The following is an 18047-nucleotide window of genomic DNA, read 5'->3' on the forward strand; positions in this document are numbered from 1 at the left end:
CGCACGCAAGAAAACGAAGCAAGAATACAAACACAATGAGTGCATTCACGTAAATGCCACCGGCTACTTTTGCTGCGCTCCTTCCCATCTGATGGGATTAGGTGTAATCTGTTCTAATCGTGCCTTGTGTCATGCATAAATGGGATTATATCTAACTGCTGCTCAATAACACCAATATGACTGCTGCTGCTGCTGCTGGGAGGCTGAGGCTGTACGGCAGCACAACCAATCAATGAGAAATCCATCCACAACATAAACCGTGCTGGTGGCCTCCGGCTGCTCCTGACAGCAGTCCTTAGGCTGGCACAATGAGAGCGCAGAGGTATCACCTCAGTCTTTCAGCTGTGTCAGTAATCACAAATGGGGGGAGAGGTGCACGGGGTGACCGATTCACTTCTTTTACTTCATCTTCCAGTTCTTTTCTCTTTTTTTAAACTTTCCTCTTTTTCCAGTCTCTTTCGTTTTTCATTCTCTCTTTTTTTTTCCCTAGCAGTATATATCTAGAGTACATCTGTATTAACTAAAGTAAATGTCAATAAGGTGATTCATCAATAATTCAGCTCGCCCTTTCCCCGAAATCTTTTATCCCCTCTCCCCTTTCTTGCCGTTTCTCTTTCTCGGCTCTATCCGCTCCCCGTTCTAGGAAAAGAGCTACTTCTGGTGCTCTCGGATCAATGAATATTTAGTTTTGGCGTGTGAAGCCGTTTTCACGTCCCATCCTACACATGCTGCCCCTCCTCCTCTCCCCCCCCCCCCAGTCTGAATTATACATCACTTATCCTAATACATTTACATTCATTAATGCTCCATTTCCAGCTGACTAGGTGTTTTACAGTCCAGTAGTGTTGGAGAGCGCTCTCTACATGTGGAGTCGACTGTTAGCAGGACGGAGACAGGAGACAGTTGACGTGCATTACTCATGTTTTAATCAAACACAAGCACTTACTCAATGAGATTAAACTCATGTGACTCACCAACTGAATGAGTTACGTTCAGTGTTTGTGCAGAGAACATTTTTCAAATGTTCCTTACAAACGTGACCCTAAAATAATCTAAAATTAGAAAAAGGACAAATTTCATGCACGGTAAACCAGTCACTGCAACTAAAACATAACTCCGTCTGTGCTTAACGATGGAGATATTTCCGCTTATCTGTCTTTAGACAAATCTTCAGATCAACTGTTTAACTTTCTCACTAAGAAAAAAAGCAATGAAAATATTCCACTTTTGCATTTGTTTTGTGTCTGTAGACACTAAAGAAGGCTGGGGAGACATTACAGCTCTTAAATTGTGTTACAAGATAAGTTTTGCTTTCTGTTCTACTAAACGAACACTAGGAGGTGCTAAAAACAAGCCTAAACTGCCTAGTCTCTCTTAAAGTACATCTGATGCTTCAATGAGACGTAGGGGCATTAGATATGTTCTACCAACTCGTTGACCAAGCAGGTAAAGGGCTAACTGGTCCCTTTGCAACTTTTTAACCGATTAAGATCAAGATTCACTTTGTGGTTGAATAAGTTATCTTTGCATCATCCAGTGGCAGGACACCATTTCCTGTAAAATGCATTTCAAACAAATGTTTTGGCATTTAGTGGAATTTTTTTAAAATCATTCTCTAGTTATCCAAACTGTCCTGGCCCAGAAGCAATCAAACAGGCCAAGACCATGATACCACCTCCACCATGTTTCATTTGCAGAATGTGAATGTATTATTTTCACTTTAAACAGTGAACAAAGACCTCCTACTGACATGTTTCATAGCTGATATTTGGAGTTGAAAGAGCAGGAAAAGCTGTCTCACTAGAATATGACTTTTTCACGCATCGAATTCATGACCTTGAATTTTCACTCTGTAAAATTATGTATTGGGATTTTTATAAACTTAAAATACACCAGCAAACATTTCATCCATAAAAATTCAACAACAGAATTTCAACAGGAAAAAAAAACCAACAGCAAATATTCAACAACCACAGAGGTTACCTCCTGGTCACCCAAGTCAAAGTAACCATCACTCGATTGAGTCGAGTGGCTTTTAGCCAATAACATTACACTTCTCTGATCACATGACACCAGTGAAGCATTGACTTGATCGAGTGACAGTAACTTTGGCGTGGACACCAGGAGGTCACCTCTGCGGCTGATGAATATTTGCTGTTGAATTCTGAATTTTTGCAGATGAAATTTAGATGTTGAAGATGAACTTTTTGCTGGTGTATTTTACGTTAAAGACTTCAAAAACATTATTTTACAGAATAAAACTCATAAATTTTATGTCTAAAAAAAAGTCATATTCTGGCGAGACTCTCTTTCTTTCATAGAAGAAGTTTTTCACAACCTTTCACACCTTTGTCTCCCTTACTCTTTCAAATCAAGATGTCTGCTGTGAAATAGCTCTATTTGGGTCTCATTTGTTCTTAAAAAATTCAACAGTCTTGTCTACAAGATATTTGGCAAACTGCAGATAAACAGAAGTGTTTCATTGGGAAACAGTCTCTTTTACGCTCTCTCTCTCTTTCTCTCCTTGCAATCTTGCCAACAATTCTTCAGTTTCCTCCTGATAGTGGACTAATGAGCCAAAAGCTAATGTAAGAACAACCTCTTATTACCTAAACGTTACCCTGAGCTTCTTCGTGGCCTCACAAACCCTTAAAGACCTTTGTTTCTTATTGAAAACCCACCCCATTAAAGTGTAATAATCTTGAATTCCCCTCTATTTGCGCACAACCTGTCTTACTGGGATGAAAAAGGTGGAGAAAAAAACATAAATTATGTCTTTGGAACCTTTTCCAGTTACAATTAATAGATGTTTTTGAGACATAAAAACACTTTTTGACAGATTTCATCATTGTACCAAAATATCAACACAGATTATCTTTTAGCTTGACTTCTTTATGATTAGCTTTAAAATCAGCTGCTAACCTGAGTGTTTTTAGATATGCTTGTGCCAAAAATATTATATATATATATATGTATATATTGGTTCCTAAATCAATATATGACAAGAAAACTGTTTTTTTTTTACAAGGAATCTTTTACATCATCTGCTGACTATTATTAACAACCAGTATTGGCATTAAAATGTAATCAGAAATAATCTGTATTGGTTTTTATGATTTCAATAGCTACGTTTACATGGGCACAAGTAATCGGAACAAATGCCCTATCAGATCAATAGTTCTTCACGTAAACATCTCAGTCAGAATATTCTGATCCGGTACGGCCCCATCAGAATGAAATTTCATTCCAACTGAGAGAGGTGGTTTTGTCAATTCATCATTCCGATTGGCATCCATGTACACACTAGTTCGGATTCTTGGAGTAAAACAATGCCCACTGAGCATGTGTGCAACTTCGGCGTGACATCTTTCCACCTTTGCAGACACTCAGGACATGTCGAAACATGGCGGGAGGTAAACAGAAGCTATCCTGTTCTCCTGATCTGTGGCGGAGGAGCAGTAGCAGAGGTGGGACCAAGTCACTGCTTTGCAAGTCACAAGTAAGTCAAATCTTGAGTCAAGTCCAAGTCAAAGACAACCAAGTCCAAGTCTAGTCCTAAGTCATTGATGTGGAAGTCAAGTCAAGTCCAAGTTCTTACTTTGAATTTTCAAGTCATAATCAAGTCATTTGTCCAACTTCAATTTAATGACGATGATAATAAATACATTCCAGAAATAAAGCTTCTTAAAGCTTCATTTATTTGCTCAAACAAGCAGAAACTGATTCTAAACCAAGTGCTGCTGCATTTAGCAGAACAAGATCAAACCCAGAACGAAGAATGATTCATGATTTTTGCCCATGTCGTGCTACTTTTGTGCTAAAATATCAAATATGCTCAAGTCATCATCAAGTCAACAGATGCAAGATGATTCAAGTTGCAAGTGATTTTTTGTTCAAGTCCGAGCCAAGTCATAAGTCTTTATAGATTTTATCAAGTCAAGTCAGAAGTCATTAAAATAGTGATTCAAGTCAGACTCGAGTCCAAGTCACGTGACTCGAGTCCACACCTCTGAGCAGTAGCGCTACGTACCGCTGAGCCTGTAGCTTAGCGACCAGTCAAAACAAAAGCATGCAGATGAAAATGTGAAGAAGGTCTCTAACGGGGAAAAACACACAAGTTAACGGACAGATCTAGAGAATAAGAAAATAAAATGTGTGGGGAAAGACGTGTGGACAAGATGGTGTTTGTTTATAAGCTTGCTCATGCTCAACATATTTAATCTGACCAAATACTTAGTGCATGCATTTCAGTAAGTGTCCATATAAACAGAGATTTGGGATTTCCAATCAACCAAGATTACAATCGGATTGGGAAATGTGGTGCTGTTGGCCACAGAGAAAATACCACAGGGTTTAAAAACTACGAATGTGGAAAAAAAAAACGATGATCTTTTCTCTTTTCACCTGGTTTTTGGCGAGGTTGTCAGCCACTCATCATGCTTCTCAAATGTGATGAGATATGCAGCGATCTCCTAGACAGGCAGAGAAAAAGACAAAGGTTATTCTAGTTTGTGTGTGTGTGTGTGCATGTGCGTGTGTGTGTGTGTGTGCGTGTGTGTGTGTGTGTGTGTGTGTGTGTGTGTGTGTGTGTGTGTGTGTGTGCGTGTGTGTGTGTGTGTGTGTGTGTGTGTGCATGCGTGCGTGCGTGCGTGTGTGTGTGTGTGTGTGTGTGTGTGCATCACTGATAGTGTGTCGCCAGGAGATAAAACATAACAGGTATTTCCAGATGACCTGCTGATGCCCATAGAGAGTGTGTCACTATCTGATTGCCAAGGTGAGGTCGGAGTGCCTGATTGGTCACAGAGTAGCCAGTCAGGAGACAGATGCAGAGGACAGACCCTCAGGGCTGACAACCAATCACACTCCCCAACACACACAGATGTTCCCCTCCATTGGGGAGGAAAGGCTATCTACTGAATACACACAAGTGTGATATAAAAACACACACAAAGACACATGCACACACACAGGGGGTGCAGACCTCATATGCCAGCTGAGAGAGTGCGCTGATAGGAAAAGTTTTCTCGTACTCTGCAGTTTCACACTTTCCCGTCAGATAAAAACCCGCTCCTAACTCGATTCCTAATTCCTCTGGCTCTCATCTCGTCTCCTTGGCTCTCCTCTTCACATCTCATCTTCATCCACACTCATATAAAACCAGTAAGAAAATAAAAGCTCAAACCATACAGGAGCATTTTACCAAAAGCGGAAAAAAAAAAACAGCCATACACTCGCTTGCAAACAGAGACACCGAGAGCTGCATTCGAACAGAAAAACCGTGTTTAGACCTCCCGCTTTTGAAACTCCGCCTTTTTCCTCTTTGCTGGCTGAACCTCCTCACCTCTGCTTTTCTTTCTCAGACTTCATTCTCAATCCGTCTATCACTGACTCCCATCTCACCCACTTGTTGTGAAAGACTATGAAATGTAAATTATCCTCTTAAGGCAATCAGCTTTTGAAATGAGGCACAAAGCAACAGCGAGGATGACATCAACACTCTGACAGTCCTTCATCTGCCCCCTCTCTAGACTTTGTTATCCTACAAGTGTGTGTGTGTGTGTTTGTCCCAGGTTGGCATGAGAGCACTCCAGATCGACACAGATATGACAAAAGATTGGAGTTTGGTGGTGGTGGAGGGGGGATAGGAGGCGAGAGAGCAAAAGACAGAGCAGCTGGAGGCACTGGCACTTATCTGGATCGTTTCTTTGTTTTTTTGTGTTTTTAGTATCCTCTGTTTGCTCCACACCTCCAAATCCCCCCGCTGCCTCTTCTTCAATCTATAGAGGTGTTTATATACTTTATGTATGGCAGGGGATGGGCTGTTATCACACCTTTAATAGTTATCAGAATCAAGTTGGCTGCTATTAACGTCTGTCTGCCTGTCTGACGCGCATTAAGCTGCTCAGATGTCTCCACACAGGCACACTTTTAGGCATAGCTTAGCACCACAACACACACACATAAACACACAAGGAGTGCCTCATTCGTTTATGCATCTATTCATTAGCTGTGACAGGCAGCCACCTCTCCTCCTCCCAAACCACTCCGCAGCAAGTCAATATCCTATTCGGCCTCCACAGCTCCGGCCAGGCACTCTGGCTCCCCTAGTGACTGTCAGCCAGTGGGAGGCGGGAGGAGAGAGGAGAAGGAGCGAGGGGACGAGGGAATGGGTGAGACAGAAGGATGGGAGGATTAAGATGGAGAGAGAGAGAGACTTACAATTAAAGGCCTGCCCCATAAGAGCCATTAAAAAGCCAGAAACAGAGGAGTCAGCTGAAAAGGCAGCCTGACACACAGTCTAAAACACACCCACACACATAAAGTAATGCACACACACACTGCTGCTCGCTCCCCTGGCAGTGCGTGCAAACTCACACACGCACACACACGCACACACACACACACACACACACACACACACACACACACACACACACACACACACACACACACACACACACACACACACACACACACACACACACACATGCCCATGTGAAGAGTGACAGAAGTGAGTTGGTGAAGGTCGATCCTCAGGAAGTCGCGGCTATTGTCCCAGTGGAAAAAAGTGATGGAGCACTGTGAGCATGCCTGGCGACACACTGACCCTTCAGGAATACTCTGAGTGAAGGTATGTGTGTGTTTTCACGTGCATGCATGTGTGTGTGTGTCTTAGCTGTGTCAGACACATGGGCAGGGAAAACCCTCTTCCTCCAGGGATCTTCTCAAGAGAACCCAGACGCTCTGCATGTCTGTGTGATTCTACATAATAATGCATTACGACAGGCCCAACCAAATGCATGCACTCGCTTCTCCTCTAACAAACACACCTCTTCCTGCCGCGGTGTGTGTATGTGTGTGTGTGTGTGTGTGTGAGGGTGAAAAAGAGAGAAAGAGGGAGAGTTACTTAAGAAATATCTAACAAAGCAGAGAGCATGAGTGGGAAGTTAGATTGGAGCGAGAGCTGCAGTTGGGGAAATCAGCCTCCCACTCACGCATCACTGAGACCATCTCCCTCCGAGAAACTAGTGGCATGTACAGAGAAGCAGACAGACACACGCATGTACACATGCAAACACACACGCAAGGCCTCAGGGAGATTACCAGTGGTGAAGTGGGACTTTTGAAGGGTAGGGGTGTCGCCTACAATGAAACAAAGTTATCCACCAGCTCTTCCCGGGGAGATTCCACCCTTCAGGTCTAGCCATAGGCTTATATTGGAGCTATATATATATATATATATATATATATATATATATATATATATATATATATATATATATACACACGTGTGTGTGTGTGTGTGTGTGTGTGTGTTTGGTGTTTGAAGTCTAATGACAAGCATTGCCCCACCCCCCGACGGAGATCTGGGGAAAACAGAGCTGTCGTCAAACTGGAACTGTCACATCCATTCGAAGTGCCTCCAATGAAAGCTGCCGCTGGCTCACAACAAAAATCATTTGGCACTGAGTAGTTTGTTTTGGCAGAACAGGAGGTAACAAACTCAAGCGTCCTTTTCAACTACACAATCCATAGCTGCCTCTCTCCTTGAGCATGGCAGGTCCTGCGTGGTATGTGTGTGCATGTGCGCGTGTGTGTGTGTGTTAGGGTGAAGGAAGAGCTACATTAGCATCAGGACCAGGGGAGGTCTGCTGATGCTGTAATTTCCTCCCATACGCTCCTCCCTTGGTCCTCTCCTTCCCAGAACAGCCCCGTCAGTGTCTGATGTTGATGGCCTCTCTGTCTGAAACTGCCATTGCTTCTCAATTTATTTTTGTTATTGTTATTACGATTTGGGCTGCTCTGTGGTCTTTATTCTGATCCAGTCACCTTTTTGAGGCCTTACATTTGACACATTTTCATCTCATTTTGCTCACATCTTTCCGAAAGACTCCTCAAGTTAACAACGGCAGCTTTGAGCTGAGACCGCACTCTGTCAAAGTTGACAGAGTACTTATGTTGTCCTGACTGACCTCTAAAGCACCACTGTCATGGAGCAGTAGCTGCTGTTCCGAAGCCGCTGACTGCAAAAACAAATGTGGATTCAGATTTGTCTGTGATCTACTTTAAGGTAACAAAAATGATGCAAACTGAACAAAACGTGTCTAGTTTGCATCATGTTTCTGTAATGTGGCTTTTAAAACATGCAGCATAATGAGTAACTAGAGCACTTCTGAAGACATTTTGAAGGTTGCCAGTGCAGCTGCTGCCTGGAACGTCTGCTTGGAATTCATAATAATCTAAGCTAAGGCCAAACGCATGCTTTTGATCTATGAACTGTGTCTGAAATATAAAAGAACCAAGATGACTAGAAATGTTAAAGCTTCTGTTTGTGGCTCATGGGGTAACCATGGTAACCTGACACTAGGATTTGAGAGAAAACAATGAATTCAATAGCAGTAAGCTACCCATCAGGTTCCTCCTGAAGATAGTGAATCTGCTATGTAAGCCCACATAACTGCTTCAGGAGTCCATTAGCACTCACACATGGGCTCCAACCTCAAGCCTGCCTCCAGAGTGGGACACTGGTCACCCTCTGGACAAGGTACTCTGGTTATACTCCCAGACAACATTAGGGCACTCAAACCCCTCCTCTACGGTAAGGTGGCTGTTGTCGGACTACAGAAAGCTTGAGGAGCTCAGAAATCCAGGAAAGACTCTGAGTAGAGCCGCTGCTCCTCCACATCGAGAGGAGCCAGCTGAGGTGGTTTGGGAATTGATTGAGAAAGCCTCCTGGATGCCACCCAGTGGAGGTGTTACAGGTATTTCCTGTCAGTAGGAGGCACTAGGTGGACCCAGGACATGCTGGAGTGATTATATCTCCAGGCTAGCCAGGGAATGAATTGGGATCCTTTTGGTGGAGCTGAGGGAAGTTGCTGTCAAGAGAAAGCATTTTAAACCTCCTTGCAACCTGTGTTTATGTAACACCTTCTACAGTCCTATAGCCCCCCCCCCCCCCCCCCCCCCCAAGGTAATTTACAAAACAACATTCATCCATTCACTCACAGGTTGCCACAGCCACCCTCAGGCACACTGACAAGAGGTCCCTCTGACCACTATCATCAGAAAAGGTAGAAGTGTCTTGCCCAAGGGCTCGACAACAGTGACAGACTGAGTGGAGCGTGAACCTGCAACCCTCTGCCATTGCCACCCCCTCCAAAATACCAGTTCAGTCATGTTTCTCTGTCCCATTTAAACCTAAAATGGCGTTTCTACTGTGATTTCTAAGCTTGTAGGCGGGGTTAGTTCACCTGCTTTACCAACATGGTCAGGAGGAAATTTCTAAAACTTTCTTTGTGATTTTTATTTAAATCATACATGTTAATGCCTTAAACGTATCTCAGCACACTGACTGAACTGAATGCTCTGATCTATAATTTGAATGTTTTTATTTCAAAGCGTGAAAACAAAAAAAAATCACAACAGAAACATAAACAGGACAGTAATAATGGTGCTTGGACTCTTGTGCGCTGGCACCCTTGGATGACAGGATCATTTAGCTCTGTTTAAACCACACAATGAAACTGGCATCACGTCTATTGTTATCCACCAGAAATTATGTGTGGTTTGTTTTATATTCCCAAAATGCTTCACTCCCTACTGTGTGTTACTTTCAAGAACCCTTATATTACCTCCACTGGCTAATACAACTGCTTAATGCTGTTTCCATAACAACTGTTGCAAAGCCCCTGATCAGAATTCCTCTCAAGCTTGCCTTGTGTTTATCATATAAACACTTCATCACAAACACTAAGCGACATACATGGCCGCTAAAGACTCTTGTGCATGCACGCACGCGCACGCACACACACACACACATTCGCAAACACACACTCACGCACATACAAATGGGCTGCAGAAATACGTCGCTTGAATGAAGAAGGAAAGAAAATAAATAAAAACATTGCTCGTCTAGGGCTTTGTCTGTCTTTCCCCTTGTTCTCTGTGAGACACACTGCATGGACAAATACAGAGCTGCTCAGTCACACACACACACACACGCACGCACGCACACACACACGCACGCACGCACGCACACACACACACACACACACGCACACACACACACGCACACACACACACACACACACACACACACACACACGCACGCACACACACACACACACATGTACATTGAGGGTAAAGTCTGACCTTCAGTGCAGACCAGCGACTGTCACCTAGTTAGGAAAAAGACATCACATTCATCTCTGTCACACTGCATTCACACACACACACACACACACACACACACACACACACACACACACACACACACACACACACACACACACACACACACACAAGACTAAAATGCCCTTCATGTGAGAATTAAAACTTGACAGGATGCACAAGAATACACACTCATACACACACACATACAAAGGTTTAGAGAGCCTCGGTGTGTGTGATGGGTTTACGTTAAAGCTGTAGCACATGTAAAAAACATTGGGTTGTTTTCTCAACCCAAACACAGAGGGTTGAAGCTGCTGGGTACTGTCATTGGGTTATTTTAACTTTTGTTGGGTAGTTTATTTCCACCCAGCTACTGGGTTACTATGCTGGATCACTAGACCAGATTACAGTAACCTAACCCCTGGGCAATTGTAACTCAACTGCTGGGTTATTTATACTAGGAAAAGTTTCATTTTTCTATGAGAGAATTTTTTCACAAGTGGCAAAGGGGCAGGACTCAGAGGAAAAATGATCAAGGTAAGTTTCTTATTTTTTAAAGATTGTTTAACTAAATAATTGTGGTATAATAACTCTATAATAAGTATGCATGTATTATTATAATTATTATTATTAGGTAGGCCTAATTGTGGTTAGCACTTTTCAGTTTACTGGTTTTGATAGCAAGAATAGCATGCTCTTTGATTAGTCATGGTTGCATCACATACCAAAATTGTTGATAAGGCAGTAAATCTGCTATTATGTACGTCTGGATTGTTAATTTTTAGTCACAGCAATAGATTTTTATATTTATAGATATATGATGCGAAAAACGATTTTCCATAGAGTAAATGTTATATAACGGATTTCCCAAATATAAACGTTAAAACTGCTTAGCATAGAATAAATGGTAAAACTGCATGCCATATAGAGAATTACCTCAAGTGTCTTTTTCAGGTTCCAGCTTGAAAACTGAATGTCCGACCGGTTTAAATAGCATTGAGTCCGGAAAGAAAAATGGACAATGGGGTGGTCTGACAGAGGCTGCCATTTGGCACTGTTGGCCCCTCTGACCACCACCAACACAGGTAAATTGGGTGAAGTGTCTTTCCCAAGGACACAACAGCAGAGTTCCTCTGGGGGAGCTGGAATCGAACCCATGACCCTCCAATCATGAGGCAACCCGCTCTACCTCCTGAGCTACTGCTGCCTCAAAGGCAAGGTTGTCGATCAATAGCCCTCCAGTTAAGGATGCTGTTTGTCAGGGGAAAATTACATTGAAATGCTAAAATAACTATGATGATAGAAGCAATACTGGCAAGCTGGCATAACCGATGATGTTAGTTCATGCATGAGAACTTAAACGAATAGGTGACTTTGCAGTGTTTCCATTATTGAGGTGACAGTTATCAAAGGTGTTCGATCCTCAATTTCTTGAGAAATAGTAACTCAATTATCTGCAGGATACCTGGTTTGCCAGGGGCAGAAATGCACGTCCTGCTACAGGCTTCCTGGAAGAGCGTCTCCGGAACATCAGGAAGTGTTTGAGGAACTGGAGGCAAGGAGGAACACCACGCAGACAAGGGACTGTGTCAACAGCACCATCGCGGCCAGCAACCCGTGTATTAACAACTCCAGGTGTGTGATCACACAGTACAATTAGTCAATATTTATCAGTGGAGAGGCACAACTGCAGAATGTTACCTCAGTTAGTCATAATTGCAACACTGCAATCTTCCCCTTCCAGTCAGCATATAGGTCCTTGGACCAAAGGCAAAATGAATGGAAGTGAATGGAACTATGAGAGCTATTTTCTGGTCCGCTTTGCCTTACGCCCTGAATCACATATGTTGTACTTCAATTTAAATGATAAACAATGATGTGTGTTTTGACACTGTCTGTCACATACTTTGAGATTTATCAGCTTATAAAAGTTGGTAATAAAATTACTGCAAATCAGACGTTGCATATACTACGTCACAACAAAATCTCCTCTCCCCTAGCGTAGCTGCAGCTTACCACATGGCCAAATTTATAGTGGTTATCGCCACATTTAATGCTCCTTCTGTCATACTGGGAGAAAGATTTGAAGCTGCTAATTTGTGGTCACCTGAATGCACCTGGACTGCAAGGAGGATAGAATTCAGGAAGTGTGAGAGGAAGTGGAAAAAGGACATGCTGCATGTATTTCTAATGGCCCTAAGGAAAAGTTGGAAATCTTATCAAGAGCTTGTTAAATCTGCAAACATAGCTTATTATTCCAACCTTGTACATGCAAATGCCAACATGTCACAAGTTCTGTATGCTGCCATTAACTCTGTGCTGAACGTGGAAGACTATTCTCCTGCACAAGCATCTGACTCTGTGTGTAATATTTTCCTCCAATTTTTTATTTAACAAAGTGGCGATGCTGCGAGTGCTCCTAGCTACAGTTAATGGGCTAAGCCCTTCTACCCTTCAGGGTATATTTACAGGAACTTCCCAGCATGACGTGTGACTCCACTTGACCGGGCCATCTGAATGACCATTTTCCAGGCCATTTTTAGGAACTGTTTAGTACCTGTCCTCAGAATGGCCCGGTGAAGTTCCTGAGCAGAATTTTTGTTTAACTCATGCTCATTGGTTGTTACTCAGTAGGAAATTACATCAGCAGACGCCATCCAAAACAACCAGCATTAGTAAAATTAGAAGAGTTGCTGGTGAAGCAGAATGGAAACAAAAGAAAATAAGCACTTACCGCGCTTAAAATAGCCGTTACTAAACTCCCAGCACTGGAAAACACGACGGAATTCCTCCACCACAACTTTATTCACTGGGTCTTGTTGTCTTACAGAGCACCGCAAATAACAGAGCTTCTTCTGGTCATCGAACACCACATTTTACATCACGCAGCTGCTTTCGTGCACTGAATGGATACAATTATTATATACTTTGATAGAATCAATGATGTTGACGAGAATATCGTTTATTGTCAATAATTTGTTGGACAATATGTCGTCCAGCAACATTTGTAATCGTCCCAGGCCTAGTAAGAATTCTAAACAAAGATTTATAAATTAGGCCCCAGGCTGATAGTATAGCAGTGGCCAAGAACTGCTAGATCTAATCTTTGCCATTCATTCACGTTCTGTTTTTAATTGTATAGATGGAAAAGGAATGCTGGCCCTGATGACCCTGGCCAAACTTCTGCCCTCCTCAGTCCACAAAGTAGGCCGCAAAGCAGTTCGGCACACGTTGGAGGAAGCCAGACGGCATTCCTCGAAATAAGATCAGCAAGTAAATATTTTGTTGAACTTGTTGTTGTTACACCTTTAAGTCTAAATACTTTCAGATATATTTATTTTTATTTATGTAACCCCCCCCCCCCCCTCCAGGAGTCACACACACACTTTTTTTTTAAATTATTGAATGGAACAAATATGGTGGGGTTCCTATTGGAGGCTGGGGCTAACAAAGCCTACCCTTTTGTCCTGATGTTGGGGGAGGAGAGTGCCTGGTCTCAAGCATTTGTTGTCTTTTCAGGAAAGGCAAATGAACAGCGCACACTCCTTGGGGCAGTTGATGTGTGCTTCAAAGCATTTTATGTGTTTGAAATCAACTACCCCAAGGAGTGTGCCCCTGTGTGGGAGCTGTTACAGACAGCAATTTATAGGAATCGGGACATAGTTTCCCCTTCCATGAATTTCCTTGCCTTCAGCTAGTTTGTTTTTCATGTTTAAAAACGGTTTGTACAGTCTGATTTGTTCTGTACATGTTCTGATCTTCATTTCTATTTTACCAATCTTCATGTTTTACAAAACTTGAACTATCATTAAAATCACTATTTTGTGTAATTGTTATTTTCATTATTTATTTGGGTATTTTGACACATACATGTAAAGATGCAGAATGGATTTCAAACCATTATGTTTTAACCTTAATGACTTGAATTTTCTTTTTTTAATCAATTTCTAGTGAACACATTAAGGAGGAAAATCAGATAGAGATAATAACTCATAAGTTAGGTCAATATAACCCAGCAATGATGGTGTAAATAACATAAATGCTAGGTTGAAAATAATTTCCCAACATTCGGGTAGGATCAACCAAACGGTTTTGTTCAAAATAACCCAATAGTTGGGTTATCCAATCAACCCAAAGAGTTGGGTTGTTTGGATAACCCAATATCCGGTGTTAAAATAACCCAGTATTGGGTTCGTCCACTATTCACCCAGTGCCTGGGTTTTTAGAGAGTTGCATGACTTCTTATTAAATATTCCCTCTCCCCTCTCCTTCACTCCTCTTTTTATGTTGACCTCTTTCCTTTCTCCCCTTCCCTCCACTATTTTCACCTCTTTTCTTTCCCCTCTCATCCTCCATTTTAAAAGGTCCAAACTGTGAAGGTGGCAACACAAAGATACACACTCAAAGTGGTAAAAAGTGGCAGAAACTCTTTTAGCAGAGACTTGAGAGCAAGGAAGAGTCAGCCTCAATCCACCAGGGGAACATCAATCATCTTTTTCTGAAAGACTTCCCCTCTCTCGCGTACCTGTCTTCCTCCTGCCTTGTATTTGCATTTGAGGATTTGTACCTCCCCCCCACCCCCACCACCCTTCTTAGTGGGGGAGGGGGAACACATCAAAGATGGCAACAGGTGTGCAGTGTCAAACACAAGGCCAGGATCCCCTGCTGCGCTGGGGCATAATGGATGAAGGTTGTCAAAGTCCTCAAAAACTCCAGCAAAGTTAAGCAAGAGAGCCTACACACACACACACACACACACACACACACACACTCACACTCATTCATGTGCAAATGTATATTTGAAATTTGTAATGAAGAATGTGAGTTTGCCACTGGGAGGTGGAGGAAGACAGAGAGCGAGAGAGGTGGAGGTATCTCGGTAAAGGAGTCTCCAACGGTTACGTTAACCCCCCGCCTCATCTCCCAGTGAGTCATCCCGCCCTCCGAGAATCGTCTCTGCTCCACGACTGTTGATGTTTCTCCTCTGATTGAGGAGGCTTCATGTGCTGAGAGGAGACGGAGAGTCAGGGATGCTGAAGACTGGGGGGATACGCAAAGTGTGTGCCACCTCTCATTGGCATAAATACTTGTTTACAACGAGACATAAATTGGTGCCCTGTCAGTCAGTCTCTCTATTTCTCTTTGCACTAACTCCCCTCTTCCATTTCTTCCTCTGTCTCTGCCTCTGTGCTGCTAAGCGTATTATAACACTCCCTGGTTCAGCCCTCTCTCATTACCATATTCTAATTACATTCGTTAAGGGGAGCATTTGGGAGTTTAATGAATAAATTTGAAAGATGGGTCTCCGTGGCGATCTTTAGGTTTGTCTCTTCCTCAGCCGGCTAAGGGTGGAAAACTATTTGTGTGTGCTTGCACACCTGTTTTCTATATACATATTTATATATTTATGCGTGTTTTCTCAGTAAATATCACTGTAGCTCCAATTCAGTCGAAACAAACAAATCTAGTTAACTCTTGCAGCTCATGTGGAGTCAGATCAATTCAGGATTCTGTTTGCTTCTGCCAAATAAAGATTTCATGTCATGTGTTTGTTGTTTTGCTTTTTTGAGGAATAAAAAAAAAGAAAAGAAAACACTTGGAGCCACCCATGTTGAAGTCATGAATATTTAACTTTCCTCTCCAGACTGAAACGCAAACTGCCAACGAGGAGAACCAAATTACAGATGTACAAATCGTCTGCAATCTCGCATTTACACCAATAACAAACCCGCGGCCTTTAAAACGAGAGGTGGGGAAGCAGAGTTAAAACAGTCTTGGGCAAACGTTGGTATTAAATCAACGGCGCTGCGTGACAGGCTTCCACTGTTGTACGGTTTTGATTTGTCTCTGCCTGGAACGGAGCCCTGGGCGCTAGACCTGCACTCACTCTTTCAGGGTATTGCAAAATGTGGTCCAGCTCTCACACGGTTTAATAAAACAGTGCCAAATACATTCTTAAGTCGGGTGATGGCCAGCTTGTGCTTCGTGGAGTCACAAAGAGAATGTGCAATGTTCAGTGTTTGCTAAAGGCTTACCAAAAAAAGGGGGCGGGGGTGTTTTTACTTGGCTACCTGCCAGTGATTACTGACAATTAAACAATGCCACAAGCAAAATAAAAAAGATGGAGAATCTAATTTAACCTCTTCCCAATAGGATTTGCTCTTACTGCAACTGCAATTCATTAAAATTATAGTATTTTCTTCCTAAATCCCAGAACAGGTTTATTCCTCTTCTCACTGACCTGAGCACAGACGCATAAATAACATTTGGATTCAGCAGATTTTGGGTATTATCTAAATTTTTTTCATTACATGATGTTTTTTTTAAAGTGAAATCTCTCTGTGACTTTCAGCTGTTGCACGAAGGACAGGCTGCACTCATCCGTGGCTAACTATATACATGAGCTGCCGGGGTTAGGGACCGTATCTGGTGAGAATATTTTTGCCGCTAATTGTTTGTAAGTGTGTGGTATCATCATCCAGAGCGGCTCCTCTTTACACAAAGCGCAGCGATGATGCACCATGGAAGGCAGAGCCTGGTGTCATCACCTTTTCTTCAAGTACAGTGACTCATGCCGTGGGCGCCAAAGAACACTTGCTATCTTTGATGTTTTACCCCTTATATACTGTACCATGCATGTATAAAAAACAAGGAAAGGATGAGGGGCGTTTCTACTCTTTAGACTAGATGCGTCGGGTTGCCTACAGAAAACCTTCAGTGTGCCTCAGACTGGTTGTTTCCCATCCATTAACCTCACAAAGCTATTTAATAACTGCTAATTTATTGCACTTTTATAGATTGAAATGGAGACAGACATCATTCATTGCCTTCTGGGCTGTCGTGGTAACTTTCCACCTCATGTGAGCTGTAATTGACTGTGACTTTTGAGTTCAACATGCAATGACATCATAGAGGAGGCAGAATCAGTACCTTGGAGAGAGAGAGAAAAAAAGAAAAGTCAAGATGATGAAGTTGAGGATTGGACAATGTTAAAACTTAGCTGGCAAGCTTCTTATCGACTTCCTGCCAGAAGACGCACACTGCCAACAAGAAGTAACTGTGCAGCTAGAATTAACACTAGCTAATACCTGTTGGACTGGGAGATCTTATTGTTATGCTGTTTTTATCCTGTTTGCTCAAGTTGTGAGCAAATATTACAGCTGATTATTCATTTAGTGTTAAATGTTAAAGCCTTTTAACAGAGACAGAACTGGTTTTGGCTGGAATGAAGGAAATTCCTTGTATAAATGATGGTCAGACAGTTAAAACATGCTGCATTTAGGTTTTAATCATCAACGCATACAATTACATTTTACATACTGGTATGCAAATACGGCACCAGCATTCCTTCTATAGTATCCTCCTTTGAGTGTTAGATGATGGATGACAAATTACAGCTGAGCTGGTCTTATAGACTAATGACACAGCTCCATTACGGCACACCACCACGTACACAGCTAATGTTGTACGTGCAGGGAGCCGGAACAGTTTCAGACACATACACACAAGTACCATCTCGTTTAATCCCCGGGAATCGGTGAATTTGATTACAGTGACGTTTACAAACACACTCCCTATGAGAGCAGACAATCCATGCATCAGCGAGGCTGGAGAGGGAGCAGGAGGAAGAAGAAGTTAGAAACGGAGGTACAGACACAGTCCTAAATGCAGTTTGAGGAAAAATAAGAAGACCAGACGCATGATGGTGTCGGCTCCTGAAAGGATTAACTCAGATTTCATAATTCATACCAAAAGGGAAGCACACACACACACACACACACACACACACACACACACACACACACACACACACACACACACACACACACACACACACACACACACACACACACACAGAGTAAAACTCCCCATGC

At 42.5% G+C, this 18047-nt stretch overlaps 1 protein-coding gene across 7 annotated transcripts in view; it reads right to left on the reverse strand.

Annotated features, from left to right (window-relative positions):
* Positions 1-18047, reverse strand: part of LOC107385543 (calmodulin-binding transcription activator 1) — a 75295-nt gene that overhangs the window by 40401 nt on the left and 16847 nt on the right. For all 7 annotated transcript variants that reach the window (XM_054750613.2, XM_054750638.2, XM_054750616.2 and 4 more), the window contains exon 4: positions 4405-4472. In XM_054750613.2, the coding sequence (XP_054606588.2) occupies positions 4405-4472 (68 nt within the window). The remainder of the gene's footprint in view (positions 1-4404; positions 4473-18047) is intronic.

This window comes from Nothobranchius furzeri, chromosome 3 (genome assembly GCF_043380555.1).
Source record: "Nothobranchius furzeri strain GRZ-AD chromosome 3, NfurGRZ-RIMD1, whole genome shotgun sequence".
Taxonomy (NCBI): domain Eukaryota; kingdom Metazoa; phylum Chordata; class Actinopteri; order Cyprinodontiformes; family Nothobranchiidae; genus Nothobranchius; species Nothobranchius furzeri.